The sequence below is a fragment of the Diceros bicornis genome, chromosome 28 (assembly GCF_020826845.1).
Source record: "Diceros bicornis minor isolate mBicDic1 chromosome 28, mDicBic1.mat.cur, whole genome shotgun sequence".
NCBI lineage: Eukaryota > Metazoa > Chordata > Mammalia > Perissodactyla > Rhinocerotidae > Diceros > Diceros bicornis.
In genome coordinates, this window is record NC_080767.1 from 35,711,013 (window position 1) to 35,734,191 (window position 23,179).

Here is a 23,179-nt window from a genome sequence, read left to right on the forward strand (position 1 = left end):
GCCTCGCCCGCTTTGTGCATGCCCACCGTGTGTGCGTGCGTGTCCTGCTTTCTCGTACCTCGTTGGCTGCGTAAAATGTAGGCCTAAGTTGGCATGTTCCTGTGACGTTCCTTTGTTCAAGCAGTCAGCTGGCCTCTGTTCTCCTGCAGGTTCTACTCATATTCTTACTCCCACCAAATTTCTCATGGACCTGAGACACCCCGACTTCAGGGAGTCCTCTAGGGTATCTTTTGAGGATCAGGCTCCAACAATGGAGTGAGAGCCAAAGAAACAAAGTAAAAGCAGCTTATTACAGAAAAGAAACTCTTCCACTCTGAAGGGTTTTCTTTGATTATTCCGTCACTCTTTTTCGTTCTTTTTCCCTTTTCCGTTTATTATTTCTTTGATTTTCTTTCAACGAGAAAATGCTTGCACTTCTTAACACCGATTGAAAATGTGTCCGATGCTGCCTTCACACACCCTGCCACGGGAGCCTCGGGGCCCCGGCTTGCCAGCTCCCTCGTGCCTGGGGTCACCTGCTGCTCAGCCGGCCAGCTGTAGCCTGCTGGGTTCTAAACCGAAAGTGATAACAACAGCCGTGAATGGCCCTCCAGAGGGAGCTGGAGGTTGAGGGATGCTGGAGCATGGCGCCCAAGCCTGCTGGCCCAGGGGTGAATCTGTGGGCACGAGGCAGAGAACGCAGAGTGTCCTGGTTGTGACGTGGTGTGGGAACTGAAGAGTGAGGCCAGCAGGTGTTCAAAGGATGGTTGTGTCCAAGAAGCAGAAGTCCAACGGAGATAGCCATGGGCACCTGATCGGGAGGAAGTCTTGGCAGAGAGTATCAGAATAGACTCCAGGTCAGGGGGAGGTGGACATGCAAATCCCTCTTTCCCAGGACAGGCACTTATCCTGATGAACAATTTATAAGGGGTGATGGGGTCACAAGCCACCATGAACTTGGTGAACTCCAGCCATCAGTGGAAAGGGCTTGTGCCTCATGTTCCTCTGGGCAAAACAGCGCTTAATAGTGATTTGCTCTTCAGTGGCTTGTTTTTATTTTAATTCTCCTGTGGATTCTTTCGGGAGTTGAGTAATCACAGCCCTACTCCCATTGAAGTCTCTTGGTCAGATCTGAGAGCCTTTGGGTAGAAATCTGTTCTTAACACCGTGCTGTTTTAAAGAGCGTCTTTTCCTCTCTCCCGCCACGCTCGTCCCTTACGTCAGCTTCCCAGGAACCCGTGGTCTGTTTGGTAGACGATCCAGGTGTTGTTCTTGTCCTCGTCCTTCCTGTCTCTCCATCCTTCATGCGTGCTGGGAACCCCCTGTGAGGTGCTGAAATGGCGGGCTGATGCTGAAGTGCCCCACCACAGCGTTAGTCCTTCCTCAGCTTCATTTCCGCTCTGTGATGAGGCCACATTTTGTGTCCCTGGCTTCATATACGCCACTGATGATGGACCCTGAAAATGCCCCCTCCCCCTGGGCTAGGCGTGGCCCGCTGAGTCACGGAGCACGAGTCACCTGTGAGCAGTGGGGAGACCTGGACTCTTGCCCCAGCTCTGCCACGAGCACCTGTGACCGTGGGAGATCGTTCCCCCTTACTGGGCCGCCGTATGCGGGTCACAGTGGGGCTGAATCGCAGGGCCCCGAGGCTCCTCCAAACTCTGACTGGCTGTAATTCAGTAATTCAGATTGATGACTCAAACCGTGCAATCCTGCCCGCTCTCGTGCACTCTGGTGAACCTCAGGGGAGTGGTCCATCCGAACATTGGCTAGGGAATGTCAGAAGCGTGCGTGTTTATATAAAGAGAATGTGCTCTGTCCTAAAAGGACTTGCTCTAAAGGTTGAACAGGAGGCAACCTGTTGATCTCCTCCCCTTTCCTTCCCGTGGTGGCCGAGAGATGGCTCCCCCAGGGCAATGGTGAGGTGAGAAACAGCGAGTAGTTGTGAGCCAGGACGGGGGCTGGTTATGGCCCTGGGCTGCCTCTGCCCAGGCTGCCTTCCCTAGAAAGCGAGGCCAGGGGGGTGGTGAATAAAAGCAATTGTTAAAAAACATCATCTTTTAGAAGCCTCTCGGCAGGTTGGGGATCAGACACCTGGTCCAGTGTGCAGGTGGCAGGGAGGTGGACGGCATTTGCTGCAAGATGTATTTTAAGACTTCTAGAAGGACAGATGTTCAGTCGAGGCTGCAGCAATAGCAGACCAATTGCAGGGTCTAAAAGAATCACAAACCCAGACCCCCAGGGCTCCTGCTAGCTTTCGTCATGGATTCCCTGCTTCAGAAGAAGCCTCTCCTTCGCAGACTTTTCCTTTGCTCTATGTTCGATCAGCAGAGAGGCTCTTGGCTGCCATGAGAGCAAAGAGAGTGCGGGTAGACTCTGGTTGTCTAGTCTTGGCTTCTGAAGTGCTTTGTTGGGCAGTGTTGGATTTTCGAGAATCCAGTTAAGAAAAAGTGAGGCACAGAGCCCTAAGAGCTGGGAGGTCAGAAGGCAGATTACCATCTGACCTGCCTCATCCTATTGTGATTGTCCAGGTGACCAAAGACCAGGCAGATTGTTGCAGAGCTGGGGGTGTCTCCTCCCAGACACCTGTATTTGCAGGAACTTAGCTGTTAAGAGAAGATGAGTTTCCCGCTCAGTGGTGAATTAGAGCGTCCCCAGCAGGCCCGTGTGTGGGTGCCAGGGCCTCGCTCTGTCCTCCTGGCTCCTCTGTCTCCTGGAGCTGAGGCCGGTGCCCCAGGTCTGGTGTAAAGAGAACGGGCATGGATCGCTGAAGTGCACAGTTACCACCAAGCCTCATCTTAATCCTCCCTAATTAGTCATCCCCCAAAATTGTCTAAGAAATGAACTCTTTTGATCAGGTCTTCACCTCTACCCTCTGGTGGTGTATGTTAAAAGTACTGGTCACTGGGGCATGTCCGAGAGGCTGTCAGAGGCTGAGGAAGGAGGGCTGAACAGCTGGATTAGACTATTATATGGCACTTAGACTTGGGAGGAAGTTTTTGTTTCTTTATATTGAATATTTGCTTTATTCCAGGTTGGGGTCAGGCAAGTTTCATTTTTCAGGAGGACTCAGATTTGTATCTGAATTCAGAGCCGAACCCTGGCCCAGCTGCTGTTTAAGCATTCACTTACATGTCCATTCGGGGGCCAGGAGGCCACAGGGTGCCCGGAACTGAGACCAGTGGCATGGCTTACAGGCCTGGCTGTGCCCCCAACCCACTGTGAGCGAGCACGCCATCACTCTGGGCTTCATTCTCCATCTGTGAGTGCGGGGTGGGCCAGACCGCTGTTCTCCAAACCTGGCAGATCACCAAATTCACCTGTGTGAATATGCACATTCCCTGGTGCCTCCCTGGATATTCTGAGTCAGTAGGTCTGTTTCAGCCAAATCCGGGAACGACTAGACCAACTGATTTTAAGGACTCTTCTGATTTTCAAATTCTGTCAGGGTAGAAAGAGGATTTTGTGCTAGCAGAGCTGGCTCTGTCTGGCCCACAGCCTGACGGACTTCTGGGTGACTTGGTTTTTGGCGACCACTGTTCACCTGTCACAGTCTTCCAGTTCTGGAGGGTAAGAGGGACCCTGAGAACAGTAGGACCCGCTTGCTGTTCCAGAAGACCACATGGTCCGATGCCTGTGGGTTCAAAATGAGAACGTTTGCAAAATGTGGACTACAAACTCACCCAGCCCGATTTGCAGTGTTGGTGGTGGTGAAAAGCTTAGCCACGTATCAAAACAGTGCAGGTGATTGGGTGGCAAGAACTGGCTCTCAGGTGGTTTATATTAACACCAGCTCGTCTGGGTCCTTTAAAGAGAGCGGATGAGTTGGGGGAGAGCCCCAGAGGCCTCGCTGGTTGTCCAATACTCTTGGTCCTGGAAGTTTTCTTCTTTCAGTCAAAGACTGGGAACACCAGATGGTCAGCAATCAGATAATATCAGAAAGTTCTAGAGCATGGATTCCTTAACCTCTTTTTGGCTTCTCCCAAATCCTGAATTTGCATGTAAGCAAAGATAGGGAGTGCGTTGGGGTGGGCATCTGATCAGAGGCCCCTTTTGACTTTTCCTCTAAAGCGAGTCTGCCTTCTTGTGTCCTGGAACTCAGTGGATGGCAGGGGAGGGCGTTAGGGATGGTTTCTCTGGAGTGTACACTGTTATTGCCTTTAGCTGGGAAGTGCTAATCCCCGCACAGAGTACCCAGCGGCTGTCTTTCAGAGTGTAGACACAGACTGCACCAAGTTCAGGTTTGTCTGCAGAATAACGAGTCGGCTTTAGAGCTCGGGCTGGGCAGGCTGCACGCTCAGGGCATCATGCTCAGCACCCACGGGAAGGAGCCAAGGACTGGTTCCTCCTCAGAGCAGTGACCGGGCTGGGGCCTGAACTGCACAGCGTGGGCTGTTGGAAGACGCCCGTCACTCGAGAGAGGGCTTTACAAGTTTTCTGCTGGTCTGGACTGACTGGGAAGGTTCAAGGCTTGCGGTTCCAGTAGTCACGGGTCAGCTGAGCAAGTAACCGTCAAAGGCATAGGGACCCTGGTATTTGGAATCACTCCCAACAAGCCAGCCGAAGCCTGCTTTTGCCTGCCCTCAGGGTGGAGCTCTGGCATCGTGTAGTTTCTGCTCCCTTCCTCCCAGGAAGGCCTGTTCCCTTGCCCGCATCTCCCGGGAGGCACATTTTCAAGTTCGGACGTCTTTTGTTCAGTTTCTCCCACCAGGATCTCTTTCTTTGAAGCCCACTGCTGCATGCGTGCAGGCCTCATGTTCACACACCAGTCACTTCTGTTCTGTTTGAGTAAGTCCATGTCCAAACCACACAATCCATGCATCTTTTTTTACTGCACTTATTAGATCTCTCTCCTTGTGAAAAAGGACTTCATTTATTTTTATTTTTTATCTTTTTATTTTTGCAGTAGAATTATATCTAATTCCATTAGCTTAAACTTTTGCAAGCATTTCCAATCTCTTACAATGCGCGGTCTCTGCAAGGTAAGGCCTCAGGTACCTGGCCCTTTCCCTTTCACACCTGAGGTCCCACCCACCACGTCAGGACCAACCAGCTGGCTCCTGAGGTCAGTGGCTTCCCCCAGGGTGCTCTGCCCACCAACTTCCTCCCTACCAGGCACCATTCTTTCCACACACAGTCCCCCTACCCACACCTGCCCCGTTCCCAGCCTTTTCCCCTGCCATGAGGTTTGGAATTTCTCTCCCTAGCTTCACCTTGAGTTCAAGAGCGATTTAGAAATGCAGCTGCCCTGTGCCCTGGCCCATGGCGCTGAGCCCCGATGGAGAGGCCAGCTCCTTCCTTGGTACAGCCTGGGACCTGCCTGAGCCAGAGGATGTGTTTGTTTATCCACAGTCCCCAAATGTCTCCAATGGCTATGGTGACATGGCCCCAAACCCCAACCCCCAGCCCCTCCCTGCTTCCACTAGACCAAGGCCAGGGTGGGGGTGGGGGAATGGATGCAGATCTGGGAATGGAGAAGAGCAGGAAAGGAAAAAGTGTTTCAAACTACAGCAGGCAAGCTCACTGTCTTTTCTGCCTCCCCCAGGATCCACGCACATTCTCACCCCACAGAAACTGCTGGACACGCTGAAGAAACTGAATAAAACAGATGAAGAAATAAGCAGTTAAAAAAATAAGCCACCCCTCCAAAAAACGAGCCCTCTTCCCACAGTGCTCCTCGGCCCCTCCCACTGACCACCTTGGTTACTTTGCTGCCCCTCTCCCTCCATTGCCTCCCCCGGCTCTGCACGCCCTGGCCAGCACGGTCACCGCTGCGTTCTTGTGTTTAATGATGCCCTCTTCTTCTTTGAAACAGAAGAAAATAATGCATTGTGTTTTTTAAAAAGAGTATCTTCTATATGTATCCTAAGAGGAGAAGTTCATGTGTGAGGGACACGCTGCTGGAGAAGCTTTGGAACTGTTTAGAGTGAATGGACACCTTCTCCCTGTTAGTTCTGATTCCCCGACCTTGTACATAACCCAGTGCGCCATGTGCAAATTGCTTGAGTATGGGAAGGTAGACATTTGAGGATTTTTAAAAACCTGTTTTGGGTTGTTCATGTTCTTGTTGGGAATCATAGAGATGTCTGTTCTTGGAGTATTTCAAACGGGGGATTAATCTGTTATCTTTGCTCCAGTTCCTGCCCCTCCGTGCCAGCTCGCATCCAGATAAGCTTGGAAGGGAAGATCAGGCGACATCTCATGAGGTTTGAACTAGAACCGACCTCTGCTCTCTTCAGTGGCTCTTTTCTTTGGGGCTGTGGCTGGGGGTAGGGGTGTCCATGTGAAGTCAGGCTGGGTGCCCGCTGGTGTCCAGCCTCTCACCAGTCTTCCCTGGCCCGTGTCCACAGCGCTGTGGCCCTGAGGGAAGGTGTTCTGCAGTCTAAGTCACCGTGCCCGACAAACGAGGAGCAGGCATCCCACCGGGGGCCTTGTTCTCTTGGAGAAGTGGTTAGGCCTGATCCTTTTGACCAGACGCCTTCCTTCCCTGGGCATCACCCCGAACAGAGCTCCTTTTCCTTAGTGGGGTTAGCCTGGGTAGAGCTCAGGGGTCAGAATGGACTAGAACAGAGTGGGTTCTGCGGGCTCCTGGTCAGAGGGCCCTTTCCTGTAGAGAGCGTCCGTGCCCCTAGGACTTCAAACCACCTGAGGAACAGCCCATTGGGTTTATGCAGACCCTGTTCCTACTCAGATTATCCTCAGTTTAAGATACTTCATAATACTTTATTTTTTGTAGTATGGGGTCCTATGTCGTCATGCTTGTAAGAGAAAATGATCGTTTTATTCTCTGTATAAAAACTTAGCTGTATAAAACTTAGCTCTAATGCAGAAATTTCAGAAGCAAATGCAGGAAGGCTGTCTCGCCATCCTCTCAACTCAGCAGTTCTCCGGTAGTGAGCGCACCGATTGTTCTGCTGGTTGTCGCGAAATATAATGACAGTGGAAGTCACAAAAATGTCCCCTGCCCAGCCCCCCGCCGCCCTTTAACTCCCGCAGACCGTGTGTATATTACTGTCTCGTGACGTTGTTGCAAACGTGGTGTGTGCTAGTTCCCCAAGGCCCGCTTTCCTTTCAGAATACGTGCCCCGCCCCGCCCCATTAGATGCATTGTGGTGTTCTCTTCTCAAGGCTCTGAAATCTCCCCTTTGCACTCAGATTAGTTTTCAGGTCTGTCTCTGCTCCTTAAGATACCTGATTCCCTTAGGACAGAGCTGTAGGTACCGGCTTTGCTTTGTTTCTCACTGTTACTGCTTGTTCCGTCCCTTCTCCTTGACCACACAATGCTTTTGCTTCAGGACCTTGTTTGTTGAACATGTTGGTTTTCCTTTCTCTGTTATTTATATCAAAATAATTTATCAAAAGGATATTTTAAAAAAAACGAGTCTGTCTTGAAACTTGTTTACCTTGAAATTATCAGAATCTCAGTGTTTGAAAGTATTGAAGCACAAACATGTATCATCTCTGTACCGTTCTGTACTAAAGCACTCGAGTCTAATAAATAAATAAATCAGCGCCCACTCGCGGTGTCCCGGGTGATTCCTGGTCTGGTTTTACCTTGGGGAGTGGAAGGAGAAAGGCTTCTGCAATGGTCCACGGCAGAGGAGACCAGCCACCCCCAGCCATGGCTTGGAGTCTTTTGGATCCAGGTCACCGTTACTTGCATTAGGATCCATAGCTGTCTCACATTTGGTGACAAGCCAAGAAGCTTGTCTGGGGCCCCCAGCAGCGACAGGGCACTGCCTGTAGATGAGGTAGTTCCTCCATCGCCCTGTTTCTCCCAATCTAGAATGTCTCTCTGTCTCTGCAGATGCTCCCTCCTGAGCATGTGGTGACAGCGCATGTAGGGCATGTGATCAAGTCACTGCCCTCCTCCTCTGTTCCTGCTGCCACACCATCCAGCCTTCTGATGAACTTCTTTCCAGATCGGAAGCTGGTGCATGTCCTGCTGATCTTCAAGCCTGTTCGTGACCTGGGGAGACTGTGATGGGTTTGGCCCAGCTTGAGGAGTAGACCTTTAAGTTAGGGTTGGGGTCCCACTGGAAACCTGCTAGAATACTGGGCACAGGGGAGGGGGTTCTTTGTAGGAACTTCTGTTTCTTTCTTTTTTTTTTTTTTTTTGTGAGGAAGATCAGCCCTGAGCTAACATCCATGCCAATCCTCCTCTTTTTGCTGAGGAAGACCGGCTCTGAGCTAACATCTATTGCCAATCCTCCTCCTTTTTTTTTTTTTCCCCCCAAAGCCCCAGTAGATAGTTGTATGTCATAGTTGCACATCCTTCTAGTTGCTGTATGTGGGACGCGGCCTCAGCATGGCCAGAGAAGCAGTGTGTTGGTGCGCACCCGGGCCCCGAACCCGGGCCGCCAGTAGCGGAGCGCGCTCACTTAACCGCTAAGCCATGGGGCGGGCCCAGAACTTCTGTTTCTACTCTGTTGTCCCCAGTCGCTCTCTCCTTCAAATCCTGATCTCCTTCATAGCATCAAGAAATCTAACAAGTCAAGGCTGGTTGGTGGAGGTTGCGCCTCCACAACCTGGCTGTGGTCTGGTGACCTTGCCCTAAGGGAGGTAATGATGACAGTGACCCTTTACTGAGTTCCTGCTCCACGTCAGGCCCCTCCAGTCCCTTGTTTGTTGGGTGGGTCCCCTCCCCATTTGACAGACAGGAAGCTGAAGCTCAGACACGCTGTAGCGCACAGAGCTCACTCCAGCCAAGGAGCGCCAGACACTCACTGTCTTATATCAGTGCTTGCTTCACCAGTGACCAGCACACCTTGGAATGAGATCTGAGAGCAGAATTTTTAAATTCTAAATTGTTCTAAACTGAGTTACATTAGAGCAAAGTAAATACCCTTTTCTCCTTCCCAGGGCCATCTGTATCCTCCAGGACCATGGTAGTGGCTTGCTAGTCTCTCCCTGATTGTTTCTGACATCCTTTCCCCCCGCAGGCACCTCTCTCCAGTCCACCCCTCTCACCATCACCCAAGGCACACAGCCTGGCCCTCTTTATTCTCCTGGCAGAAGTCCCGGTTCTCCAGTACACAGCACAGAGGGAGCCTGCTGGCCATTTCTCCAAAAAACCTCCAATGGTGTTAAACATTCTTGGAGGGGCAGGGGACTCTGAAACAAACCAAAGCGTGTAGCATTGAACCAATAACAGCAGTCCTACAGCAAGACAGGTCCGTGAGCTGCAGCCGGTCGTTCTGCCTTTCCAGGGCCCGGGTCCAGGCAGGGGTCTCAGCCAGAGCCTGCTGAGGGGCCTGGACACTCACCTCATATGACACCAGGCATTCATTCCTGGGAGGCAGCGTGACCAGGAGCACAGGCCTCGGCATCAGGCAGGCCTGGGTCAAATCCACCCTTGGCCTCGTTCCATGTGACCTTGCTGAGGGACTCTGTCCCCTCCTGTGAGTGACAGCTGTGGAGGAGTGATGCTGACCTGGCCCACGTAAGGACAATAAGCACTCAGTGTTGACGGTGATGATGACGATTCCCAACCATGTCTGGGGAAAAAAGAATAATCATGCTGATGCACTGAAAAAAACCCCAAATGTCCATCAACTAGAGAATAGGTAAATCAATATTTATGCACCCATTGGCTACTCTAAAAAATGCATGACCTATGTATATGAACATGAATAAACCTCAGAAAACTTAATGTTGAGTGAAAGAGCAACTTATAGAAGGATACATACAGAATGAAGCATTTATGCAAAGTTTTAAAATCTCATAAATGCAATATATAATGCTTATGGTACATATGTTGTAAATATGTAAGAACATCCATGATAAAGATAAATACCGAAGTCAGGATAGTGGCTATTTATGAGGAGAGGATGGTATGGTGTTGCCCTAGATCCCCAGTCACAAAATGAATCAGTGGCTTAAAAGTGCTTCACTGAATCAAAAAAACATAGATAATAATTCTAATTGTAGTTAATATATATTCGACACCTAATATGTACCAGGCATGACTGCTTTATATGTATCTTGCTGAATTTTCTCAACAACTCTAGGAATTAGATGTTATTAACCCTACTTACAGATGGAGAAACAGAGGCACAAAGGCAGTAACTTGGCCAAGGTCCCCCATTGGCACATGGCAGAGCCTAGACTTAAACACAGCAGTCTGATGCCAGAGCCCATGTTCTCCACTATCAGAAACATGTTATCAATATAAATAGACAACAGGATTCTGGTGTGAATACAGAATGGGAGTCTGTATGGGCTGGAACTAATGGCTCTTCAAGAATGATTATTTTACGTAAGAAACCAAAAAAAGAAGAAGAGTGGAAATAAAATGTAGAACAATAAAAATTGGATTTTCTGGGCCAGCAAGCTTCCCTGGTCCCCTGTGCATTACCTGTTATGAGGAACAGAGGCAAAGAGTAGATGAACACGTTGAAACATTTCAATCAATTTCAAGTGAAGCACAGTGATCTCGTACATAAGCCAAGCAAATTCCCCATACCAATCACAAAAGAACACATTCTAGAATGAACCAATTAATTGCATGCCTAAAGCTGGGGAAGAAACCCAAACTACAGAGACAGCAATCATAGTTACACTCCTTGGAGGAAAAAGTGGCACCCGATATAATGTTGCCAAGAAGCTTATAAGAACCAGCTGCTGTTCGTTGTGACCTCAATAAAGTAATCGAGAAAAACAAACAGCCGCTGTTGATCCCAGCATCCTTCCAGCAAATAACACTGTTGCCTAGTGGAAACTGCCATTTAGAAAGTGGAGTGTCGGGCCGGCCGGCTTGGCAGTTAAGTGCGCACGCTCCTCTACTGGCTGCCCGGGTTTGGATCCCGGGCACGCACCGACGCACTGCTTCTCTGGCCATGCTGAGGCCGCGTCCCACATATAGCAACTAGAAGGATGTGCAACTATGACGTACAACTATCTACTGGGGCTTTGGGGGACAAAACGGAGGAGGATTGGCAATAGATGTTAGCTCAGAGCCGGTCTTCCTCAGCAAAAAGAGGAGGATTAGCATGGATGTTAGCTCAGGGCTGATCTTCCTCAGTAAAGAAGAAAGAAAGAGAGAGAGAGGGAGAGGGAGAGAGGGAGAGGGAGAGGGAGGAAGGAAGGAAGAAAGAAAGAAAGAAAGTCCATCTTTGTGTCTTTTTTGGCTTGAAGTCTGTTTTGTCTAAGTATGGCTACACCTGCTTTCTTTTGATTGCCATTTGCTTGGAGTATCATCTTCCATCCCTTCACTCTGAGCCTATGTTTGTCTCTAGAACTGAGATGGGTCTCCTGGAGGCAGCTTATCATTGGGTCTTATTTTTTAATCCATCCAGCCACTCTGTGTCTTTTGATTGGTGAATGCAATCCATTTACATTTAGAGTGGTTATTGATATATGAGGGCTTAATACTGCCATTTTATCTTTTGGTTTCTGGTTGTTCTATATTTCCATTGTTTCTTTTTCCTTGTATTTCTGTCTGCCATTTCAGTTTGGTGGTTTTCTGCAATGTTTTTCTGTTTCCTCTTTTTTTATGTTTTATGACTCTGCTCTGATTTTTGTTTTGTCTTTACCATGAGGTTTGTATAAAAGATCTCGTAGATGAGATAGTCCTTTTTCTGCTGATAGCATCTTATCTCCATTTGTCTACACAGGTTCTGTCCTTTTTCTCTTCCCCTTCTGTTTTTGTTGTCACAAATTATCCTTTTTTTTTTTTTTTTTGTGAGGAAGATCAGCCCTGAGCTAACATCCATGCTAATCCTCCTCTTTTTTTTTTTGCTGAGAAAGACCGGCTCTGAGCTAACATCTATTGCCAATCCTCCTCCTTTTTTTTTTTTTCCCCAAAGCCCCAGTAGATAGTTGTATGTCATAGTTGCACATCCTTCTAGTTGCTGTATGTGGGATGTGGCCTCAGCATGGCCCGAGAAGCGGTGTGTCGGTGCGTGCCCGGGATCCGAACCCGGGCCGCCAGTAGCGGAGCGTATGCACTTAACCGCTAAGCCACGGGGCCAGCCCACAAATTATCCTTTTTTATATTGTGAGTTTGTTACCATGAAATAGTTATGGTTATTTTTGATGCTTTCTTTCCCTTTTGCCTTTATGTTATAATTAAGTGTTTTACTAACCTATTCTGATACAGAGTTGCAACTTTCTGATTCTGTCTATCACCTCACTCAAAGCTTTATACCTTTGCCTTTTTGTTTCAGCTAAGGGAAATGAGTCAGATGGAGAAAGACAATTACTGTATGACTTCACTCATATGTGGAAGATAAACAAACACATAGATACGGAGAACAGATTGGTGGTTACCAGGGGGGAAGGGGCTGGGGACAGCAAAAGGGGTGACAGGGCACACATGTACAGGGACAGATGGAAACTAGACTTTTGGTGGTGAATACGATGCAGTCTATACAGAAACTGAAATATAATGATGTACACCTGAAATTTATATAATGTTATAAACCAGTGTGACCTCAGTGAAATAAATTAAACACACACACACAAACAGAAAGTGGAAAATGATTTGGAAGAACAGTTGTCAACACGTGTGCTTCCGTTTTCAACTGGATCAAACGCTGCTGAGCAGTGTTTGGTCCCCTCTTGGCAGGAGGGCTGCCTCTTTGTGAAGGGGAAGTGCTCAAATAATGCTTGTTCTCTTTATCATTAAAATCCCATGCTCGGATGACACCAAAAGCACAGACAACAAAAGAAAAAATAGATAAATTGGACTACATCAAAATTTACAATTTCTGTGTATCAAAGGACACAATCAACAGAGTGAAAAGACAGCCCATGGAATGGGAAAAAATATTTGCAAATCATATATCTGATGGGGGTTAATATCCAGAATATATAAAGAGCTACAACTCAACAACAAAGAAAACCCAAGTCAAAAGTAAGCAAAGGACTTGAATAGACGTTTCTCCAAAGAAAATGTACAAATGGCCAAAAGCACATGAAAAGATGCTCAACTTCACTAATCATTAGGGAAATGCAAATCAGAACCACAATGAGATACCGCCTCACGCCCATTAAGGTGGCTACTATCAAAAAACCATAAAATAACAAGTGATGGCCAGGGTGTGGAGGATGGAAACCCTCCAGCAGTGTTGATGAGAACGTAAAATGGTACAGCCGCTGTGGAAAACAGTGTAGAGGCTCCTCAAAAAACTAAAAATAGAATTACCGTATCCCAATTCTGCAGCCAATTCCAACATGTGGGTCTTTTCCCCACATCACCAAGCAACCCCCCAACACCAGCTGAGTGTCCTACAATTCAACTCGTTCTGACACTATCTACCCGGAGATAGCATCAGATTCCACAAATTATGGGCTCAGTCCCACAAGACCACCCTCTACTTCAGATGCCAATCACAAGTCCAGGTTGTTACCTGTGCATCTGACTGACTGGCTATAAATCAGAGGTTCTCTGACTCCCTCCTTGGGTTCAATTAATTTGCTAGAGCAACTCACAGAACTCAGGAAACCAGTTTACTTAGTAGATTACCAGTTTATTACAAAAGATATTAAAGGATACGAATCAACAGCCAGATGAAGAGAGACACAGGGCAAGATCCCAAACAAAGGAGCTTCTGTCCCCAGGGAGTTGGGGGCCCAGCGTGGCGGCACATGGATGGGTTCTGCAGAGCTTACCAACCCGAAAACTCGCCAAACCTAGTCCTTCTGGGTTTTTGTGGAGGCTTCATCACATGGGCGTGGTTGGTTAAATCACTGGCCATTGGTGACTGATTCAACATTCAGCCCCTCTCCCCTCCCCGGAGGTCAGGGGGTGGGACTGAAAGTTCCAACCCTCCAATCACAGGGTTGGTTCCCCTGGCAACCAGCCCCCATCCTTTGGTCAAAAGTCACACCATTAACATAAACTCAGGTGTGGTTGAAAGGGGTTTGTTATGAATATCAAGACACCTCTATCACTCTTATCACTTAGGAAATTGCAAGGGTTTTAGGAGCTCTGTGCCAGAAATGAGGATAAAGACCAAATATATATTTCTTATTATCAATCACAATATCACACATATGATCCAGCAATTCCACTTTTGTGTATATACCGAAAAGAGTTGAAAGCAAGGTCTCAAAGAGATATTTGTACATTCATGTTCATAGCAGCATTATTTACAACAGCCAAAAGATGGAAGTAACCCAGGTATCCATTGACAGATGGGTGGATAAACAAAATGTGGTGTATACACGCAATGGAATATTATTCAGCCTTAAAAAGGAAGGAAATTGTGACATATGGTACAACATGGATGAACTTGGAGGACATTATGCTAAGTGAAATAAGCCAGTCACAAAAAGACAAATACTGTATGGTTCCACTTATATGAGGTACCTGGAGTAGTCCAATTGATAGAGACAGAAAGTAGAATGATGGTCGCCAAGGGCTGGGGCGAGGGGAATGGGGAGTAAGCGTTTAATGGGTGGTTTCCATTTTGCAAGATGAGAAGAGTTCTGGAGATGGATGATGGTGATGGTTGCACAAAAATGTGAATGTACTTAATGCCACAAAACTATACGCTTAAAAATGGTTAAGAAGGGGGGCTGTCCGGGTGGTGCAGCGGTTAAGTTCCCATGTTCCGCTTCAGCAGCCTGGGGTTCACTGGTTAGGATCCTGGGCGCAGACCTACTCACTGCTCTTCAAGCCATGCTGAGGCAGTGTCCCACATAGAAGAGCTACAACTCTACAACTATGATACACAACTATGTACTGGGGCTTTGGTGAGAAAGAAGAAAAAGAGGAAGATTGGCAACAGATGTTAGCCCAGGGCCAATCTTCCTCACAAAAAAAGGTTAAGAAGGTAAATTTTGTTATGTGTATTTTACCACAATTTAAAATAAAAATAAATTTAAAAAAATCTGCTATCGATTGAAAGTTTGTGTCCCCCCAAAATTCGTATGTTGAAAATCTCATGCCCAGGGTGGTGGTATTAGGTGGGGCCTTTGGGAGGTGATTAGGTGGTGAGGGCAGAGCCCTCATGAATGGGATTAGTGCTCTTTATGAAAGAGACTCCACAGAGCTCCCTAGCCCCTTCTGCTGTGTGAAGACTCAACAAGAAGTCTGCAGCCTGGAAGAGAGGCCTCGCCCGACCCTGCACCCTGATCTCAGATTCCACCCTGCAGAACTGTGAGAAATAAATGTCTGTTGTTTATAAGCCACCCAGTCTGTGGCACTTTGTTATAGCTGTCCAAACAGACTAAGACAAAAGCTCGTGCTCAGAAGTGGTTTTCCAGTTAGTTGATGCTTTCTTTGTGAGCCAAGGGCCACTGGGACCAGTGCCCAAGAGCCCTGTTTCTGGGAGCGGCAGCGAGGGAGGCCCCGGCTGCGTGAATGAAGGAGGCCTCGAAAACGCTGTGTTCCCAATCGGCAGTGCGTGGTGTGCCTTCTGATCTTCACGTGGTGCTGAAACTGGTGACCACATGGGGCCGGCCCCCTGGCTTAGCGGTTCAGTGCGCCGCTCCGCTGCTGGCGGCCCGGGTTCGGATCCCGCCGCGCACCGACGCACCGCTTCTCCGGCCATGCTGAGGCCGCGTCCCACATACAGCAACTAGAAGGATGTGCAGCTATGACACACAACTATCTACTGGGGCTTTGGGGGGAAAATAAATAAATAAAATTATGAAACTGGTGACCACAGTCAAGTTGCAACCCCGGGTGTTCAAGTCACTGAGTATGCCACTTCTCTGCTATCAAGGGGCTTGTTCAAGCGATTTATCTTCACGATCTGAGCGGCCTGACCCTGTCACTCCAGAGCCAAAATATCATGCTTTTTGTTAAGCCATATTTTAAAACTACACCAAATCCTGGAACAAAACTGTAAGAAACCCTTTCCAGAGCCGAAAGCAAGGAGTAGATCAAGGTTGGGGTAGACTGTAACAGTGGCCTCCATGCGCTGCGGCTCCTCCCCTTTGCTCTGGGCTGCCCGTGACTTGTTTTGACTGATGGAATGTGGCAGGACTGAGCAGTGCAGACCCAAGCCTAGACCTCAATAGGCCCAGCCACTCCTGCTCTCACACCTTTGCGACTCTTAGATGCTGTCTCAACAAGCTGGGCTAGTCTGCTTGATGACGAGAGGCAGTCCCTCCATTGCGCCAGCCAACAGCTAGCTAGACCAGGCATGTGAGTGACCAGCTGGCCCCCAGCTGACGGCGGGACTCATGGTGAGCCCAGCCTAGATCAGACAAGCTGGGCCCGTACAGAAGAACCCCCCAGTGAGTCATGAACTCAACAAATGGTTGTTGTCTTAAGCCACTACGTTTTAGGGTGGTTTGTTATGCACCATAAGTAACTGGTTCAAGATTTTAATTTGCAGCTCCCTCCCAAATCAAACATTCTACCTTCCAGCTTTTGAGTGTGTGACATGCTTATCAACCTGATGTGTGACAGAGCAGAGGCCATTTAAGTCAGGAACTTCATCGTCGTCAGGGCCATGTTTGATCTGAACATCAAGAACTATCAGGGCCGGCCCCCCTGGCATAATGGTTAAGTTTGGTGCACTCCACTTCGGTGGCCCGGGTTCACAGGTTTGGATCCCAGGTGCAGACCTACACCACTTGTCGGCCATGCTGAGGCAGCGACCCACATACAAAGCAGAGGAAGATTGGCACAGATGTTAGCTCAGGGTGAATCTTCCTCACCAAAAACAAAACAAAACAAAAGAACTATCTGACACGTGATCAAATGTTCCAATTCTGTAGGACCAAAGAATAAAACAAAACGAAATGACCTGACCTGCGACTCAAGTCATTGACCAGGATGCATACCTGCCCTGGGTGAATGGTTGTGAATAATACCTTCCCCCTGGGTGATGGGAAACTATTCTAACTCAGTTTTATGTCTATTTTTTTAATATGTGTGTAGGGTCAGGGTGGTGGTTTCTTGGGCTCTGACCCTCTCTAATATTCCCACGTCACTTATTTCCACTTGAGGGAAGGAAGGGTCTCCCCAGAGCTCAAAAGAGTGCCTGGAGAGCCTGGTGTCCTGGGCTCTGAGACGCCACGCCTGGGACACCCAGGCCTAGGGCCGCTGAGGTGCTGTGGGCCTTGGTGGGGGGAGGCTGGTGTCTGATGCCCAGCCTTGCCAAGAGGAGGGCAGGGTCGCTTTAAGCCCTGCCTCCCTCCCTCCGTTTGTTGCTATGTATGGGACCAACTTCCTTAGCAACCACCTGGCCTCTTAAAGGGGCCCTGGAGCAGTGGTTGCCACCAGCATGGCTCCCAAAAAGAAGGCAAGCAAGGGGGCCAAGGAGCTCGAGGTCAAGAAGAAAGGGAGCAAGAAGGATCCCGGCATGGCCAAGAAGCCCATGGAAATGCCTGTAGGCGAGGAGATCCGGGAGTTCTACCACATCCAGATCCGAGACCTGGAGGACAGGCTGGCCCGGTGGGTGGGCTGGCGGGGAGGCTGGGCCTGCTGGGTCAGAAGCCCTGCTCAGCGCTGGCCACTGTGCAGGCTCGGCCAGGGAGTCCCAGGCCTGTGTTCTGGCCGCCCCGGGGATTCCAGACCCCAGCCCTACCCCCAGCCTCAGTTTCCTCATAGGTAACATTGGAAGGCTTCACAATTTAGAGAAAATGGATTTCCCCATCCCATCTCAGCTCCCAGAGTCCTGGGGTCCCAGTGCTAACTGGCGACCCCACCCCAGGCAAGCACCACCTCCCCCCTGCCTCACTCCTGCCCCATGGGGTCATGTGCTTTATAAAAGGGCAGAGTTCAAACAGGGTGATGAATTGGAAACAGTGGCCCCTTCGCAGGTGAGTGGACACGTGTCCCTCCTTCCACTCGCCCCACCCTGGACCATAGTGCCTGGGCCATGACTCCCTGCGCTGTGTTACCCAGCTGCTGACCCCAGTGGTTTCTCCTCGCTGGGCCTCAGTTTCCCCAAATGTAAATAAGGGTTATCTCCTCACGACGGTGTGACCTGGGTGGTGGTGTGTGGAGGGGGGATTCTCTAACTTCCGAGACATGTTCACTTGCCCAATTTTAAAACTAATTTCCTCCCAGTTATGATGCACTAGCCCAGTCTCAGGGTGAACCTTAAAAAGACAAATCTCTTTGGTGATGAGTAGGCAGCCATTCTTGCCCAGATGATGCAAATACAGCTAACGTGGAGTCCTTCGTGTGTGCCAGGCAGGTCCTGTGCTGGCGCTCACTGCATCCTCGAAACAGTCCCATGAGAGAGGTCCTGACGCATACCCATTACATAGGTGGGGGACTGAGGCTCAGGGAGGGGAAATCACCCCCAGGAGAAGGAAGTGCCAGGAAGGGAGCCCTGGCCCCGCTGACTTCCCTATGCCAGGCTGCTTCCTCGGTCCACAATGCAGGTCAGTCAGCTCTGCGCCCTGCAATGCCCTGTATGGCAGCCATTCAAAAGATGTTGGTTGAGTCAGTTATGAAGTAAAACATCTTTCCAAATAACTTCTATCAATTATTCCATTGGAAACCAGTAAATCAATTATGTGACACTCTTAAAACTTCACAAGCTGCCCTCAAGCTGAGACATCAGATGGAGTATACTTGGGAAAAATGCATTTGGGAGACAGTTATTGGGTGCTTACTATTTGCCAAGACCTGAGAATATAGAGGTGGAGGAGGTTAGAGGTCTGCCAAGTGGAGAAGACAGACATGACATCAGGTCTCGACCGCCCAGTGGGACAGGGGCCAACCTACAGAAGGACACCAAAGAGTGGGTCACAAATGTGGCTTAGGGACAAGAAGGCTCCACCAAGGAGGCAACACTCAATGGGCTGGGTAAGGAAGACAGCAGGTGCAAAGGCTTGGGATTGTGAAGCGCGGACATGTTAGGGAGGGTGCAGAGCTGGCTGAAGACAGTAAGCATTGTGGTTAAGAACCTCGACTTTGAGGTCAGACTGACTTGCGTTCAAATTCTGGTTTTGCCTCTTACTAACTAGGAAGTTTCTTCATCCCTCTGAGCCTCCGTTTCCTCATCTGTAAAATGGGTATAATCATCATAGGACCCACTTCCTTATGGGTTGTTGTGAAGATTCAACAAATACACACTGAGTACCTACTATGTGCCAGGTACCGTCCTAGGTGTTGGGGACACAGCTGTGAACATAACACAAAGGGCTGTGCCCTTATGGAGCTTACATTCTAGTGACATAATGAACGTAAAGCTGAGCACAGGTGTCGGCTGTGGTCGTGAGCACAGATCAGGGGGCACAGAGGGAGATGAAGCTGGATTCCCACCCACCGTGAGGAACCTCGAATGCCCCTCTAGGGGAGGGTCCAGGGAAGCGGGCCCAGATGCACGGAGGCCTGGCTTGCCCAGCCCCCTGGACCTCTGCCCGGCCCCCGCCTCAGGTACCAGCAGAAGTGGGATGAGCTGGCCACGCAGGAGAAGCTGTTCCGCCAGGAGTTTGAGCAGCTGGCCAACAACAAGAAGGAGATCGTGGCCTTCCTCAAGCGCACGCTCAACCAGCGGGTAGACGAGATCGCCGACCTCAATGAGCAGCTCCAGAGCCTGCAGGTGGCCAAGGAGATGGAGAAGGATGCCTTCGAGGCACAGCTCGCCCAGGTGCGCCACGAATTCCAGGAGACCAAAGACCAGCTCACCGCGGAGAACATCATCCTTGGTGAGGGGGGGGACCGGCAGGCGAGCTTGGGGCTACACGCCACGGGGGCAGGAATCCAAGGCTCTGGCTCTTTGGGCTCCAATCCTAGCTCTACCATCTTTGTGGCCTCAGGCAAGCACTTCTCTCTGACCCTGTTTTCTCCCCTGGGAAATGGGGATACTGCATCTACCTTGAATAACAACAGCTATGTGCTGCTTCCCACACATTATCGTCCATAGTTGTCCCAGCAATCCTACATCTGTAGGTGAGGAAGCACCTCAAGAAGGTGAAGTGTCTCACCTGAGGTCACCCAGCTGGCAAGAGTTGTTTTGAGTCTTAATGACAGCACGAATGCCCGGCCTAGAGGTGTTCAAAGTCAGTGGCTGTTGTCACTGGCACTTTCATGAGAGCAGAGTAGAGAGTGTCGAGGCAGGCTTCTCAGAGGAGGTGGAACCTGAACGAGGCTTCTTAAGATTAGTGGAGGAGAAGAGAGAGAACATTCCAGACTAAGGCCACGAAGGTGGGCAGGACTGGGCATGGCATGTGTAGGGACGGGGGTCCAGCCCTACGGGAAGCATAGGGAGGGCGAGAGGGCGTGGAGGAAGTGGGAGAGAGGGGCACGGCTCAAGGCCCTCGCTGCCCCCGCCGGCCCTGCCCTCCGGAGGCGGCCCCTCACAGGCTGTGCCCTGCGGTGGGGCAGGGGGCAAGCTGGCAGCTCTGGAGGAGTTCCGGCTGCAGAAGGAGGAGCTGACGGAGAAGTTCGTGTCGCTGGAGGACCAGCTGCGGAAGCAGGAGAGCGAATACAAGGACTACGTGTACAACCTGGAGAAGAAGTCGGTGCTAGACAAGGACAGGTGGGCAGGCCGTGCGCCGGGGCCTCTGGAGCCTCCGTCAGCCGGGCCAAGCAGGACCCAGTCGTCAGGCCTCTGCCCGCCTCGGCTTCTAGTTGGGGGGACTGCACCAGCTCATTGACTCCCCAGCCTGCTGCTCCTCAGGATCCCGGCTGATTTATGGAGGGTGGGAGAAAATAAACTCCCCAGCTCCAGTCCTCACCCCTGAAGTTCCTCTTGACATTTCTTGTGACAAATTATATTTATTTCATAGGTAATAATACATTGATATGGTTCAAAATTCCAAAGGTACAAACAGTTTATAGTAAAAAGCTTCCTGCCTGTAGGCCTGCCCATCCTGGGGGAATAGAGCATAGAGGTGGCCCTAGGTCCTCTGGGGACCCCCACATAGGAGCGGGGTGCCTGAGGCCGGCACCCACTCTGCCCGACACGCCCCCACTCCCCCCGATCCTGACTAGACTGAAGAAGGAGATCATCCAGCGCGTGAACCTCGTGGCCTCCGAGTTCCGCAAGGTGGCCACCAGCCAGATGTGGGACACGACGAAGCGGGCCATCACGGAGAACAGCGCTGTGACCCTGCAGCTGTCCAAGATCTCCCAGCAAGGCTTGCAGCTGCTGCAGGAGAACGAGCAGCTCAAGGGCACCCAGGACAAGCTGTGCAAACAGCTGGCGCTGCTGGAGAACACCCAGAAGCTCATGGCCAGGCACAGCAGAGGCCACCAGAAGGTGCACCCACCAGGCCCTCATCTCGGGGCGTTTGGCACGTAAAGCCGGAGGGGCCTAGGGGCCCTGCCTGCAGGGCAAACACAGCCCGGAGGGGTGGGCCCCGGGCTGGAGCTGAGTCACCAGGGGGGCAGGAGGGAGGGGATGGGGCCTTCCTCGTGGGGGCTCCAGGGTGCTGGGCCCAGCTCTGGTTTTCCTTTATTTGGTTTAAAGCCCCTATAACTTTTTGAAGTAGAATACCCCCCAGGGGAGCTGGGGGCTCTGCCCAGCTGTTGTCCAGAGACGTGGCCTCTCTGTACAATGGGGTGAGTCCGGCGCTGGGGGAGCGGGCTGGCTGAGGGCGCGCGGTGGGCCCAGGGCATGGCCACCTGCCCGCACCTGCAGATCATCCTCCTGCTGACCGAGAAGTGCCGTGAGCAGCAGCAGGGCACAGCCGAGGCTGAGCAGCTGCGCCTCCGGCTGAGCCAACAGGAGCAGAGCCTCACCCAGCTGCAGAAGGACAACCAGGCCCTGAGGTGTGGCCTGCAGAGGGGCAAGTGGTGGGAGCAGGCGGGGGGCCAAGCCTGAGGCCATTCCTTTTTGGCCTCATGACACGGCCCAGTGACTTCCCCACTCTAGAGGGCCTGGAGGCTTTGTCTGACTGACAGGCTGAGGGCTGCTGTGGGCTGGAGAGAAATGGCTGGGACCATCACTCTAGAGTGGGGAGGTGGCTGACTCGTCCCGGTCCCGGGCCCAGGAGCCAGAGAGACCAGCTGACCCTACAGCTGGAGCGGCAGCAGGCCGAGGCACGGAGGCTACAGCAGGAGCTGACCGAAGAGCAGAAGGTTCGGGCAAGTCTGCACACAGCCCTGGCCCAGGCCGCCTCCTTCCTACAGAACATTCTGCAGGTGAACAGAAAGTGGGTGAAAAGAGGGGGCCGGGGGGAGTGTGCTAAGGACAGGAACTGCTCAGAGATAAACGGGCCACCTGGAGAAGGCCAGGCCAGGGCCAGAGGCCCCATCTTGCCCCTGAAAGATTCCTGGCAAGTCTGTCCTTTTCTGATTCTGCACTTCAAAGATCACTTCAAGGTCTCAAAGGAACTGGAGTCCTCTGAGGCCTCGGGCCTCAGTCTTCCCATTTGGAAAATGGGTATCCCACTGCAGCAGGGAACACTTCGAGAAAACAGGCACTGGGGTTGAGTCTCCCAGAGGTGGGTTTTGGGGCCACAATGGGCCTGATTCCCACGGGCCCACCCTGCCCCTACTGGCAGATGCAGCCAGACGAGGAGGATGGCGACTCTGACGTAGTATTCCAGCTGCAGCAGAAGGAGATGCTACAGCATTTGCTGGCCATGCTCAGCTCAGCCGTGGTCCTGAGCCCCCAGAAGGCTGTGTGTCCCCGCCAGGACAGCCAGCCCCATGGCCCACCCAAAAAGAGGTGAATGAGTGGCCCTGTGTGACCTCAGAGGGGGCAGCTATGGGATTTGTCCAAGGGCTGTCCTCAGGTGACCCTGGGCCAGAAATCTGGCTCCTCCCCACAGCCAGTCCAAAACTCAGCCACCCAAGATGGGGACTCCGCTGCAGCAGCTGTCCAGCATCACACCCTACCAGCCGGGGGACCTGGGCCTGGTGCCTCGACAGCTCCACATCCCACCCAACCCTGAGGACCTCAGGCTGCTCTCGCACACCACCCGTGTGGGAAACTTCCAGGCGCACAGCAGCCCTCAGGTGAGAGTGCCAGGGGCCCCAGTAACAGCAAGATGGCGGCCAGCCCTGGGCGCAGATCATGGCTCTGTCAGCTGTGTGGCCTTGGGGATGTGGCTGGGCCTCGCCAAGCCTCCATTTCCCCATCTGTAAAATGGGCCCAAAAAAGGTGTGGCAAGGCCTCAGTGGGCTAAGGGAAGCCCACACATCCCCTGGGAGCGGGGCTTGCTGGACCCTATTGGCTCCTCCTCCACAGGGAGGAGAAGGGTGGGAACCCCCAGAGGAGGCCTCAGCTTTCAAGCCGGCATCTTTAATCTTACAGATCCACACCTCTGGTTCTCAAAAAAAGTTCAAAAAGTTTAGTCTTCCCGAAGTTTCCCTACCTTCCAAGTAAGCCAC

General features: G+C 51.0%; 2 protein-coding genes across 3 annotated transcripts in view; both read left to right on the forward strand.

The window, feature by feature from the left end:
• The window catches only part of STXBP1 (syntaxin binding protein 1), a 67,483-nt gene extending 59,993 nt beyond the window's left edge, over positions 1 to 7,490 (forward strand). The window contains exon 19 of one of the 2 annotated variants that reach the window (XM_058524114.1): positions 150 to 5,513. In XM_058524114.1, the coding sequence (XP_058380097.1) occupies positions 150 to 259 (110 nt within the window). In that variant the 3' untranslated portion in view covers positions 260 to 5,513. The other variant, XM_058524112.1, reaches the window with a different exon arrangement.
• Positions 7,491 to 17,165: 9,675 nt separating this feature from the next.
• On the forward strand, positions 17,166 to 23,174 carry CFAP157 (cilia and flagella associated protein 157). The gene is given in 9 exon segments (XM_058524680.1): positions 17,166 to 17,335; positions 19,274 to 19,545; positions 20,225 to 20,378; positions 20,834 to 21,101; positions 21,483 to 21,613; positions 21,835 to 21,985; positions 22,348 to 22,514; positions 22,618 to 22,949; positions 23,041 to 23,174. Coding segments are annotated over 9 exon segments (1,779 nt in total).
• The last annotated feature ends 5 nt before the right edge of the window (positions 23,175 to 23,179 follow it).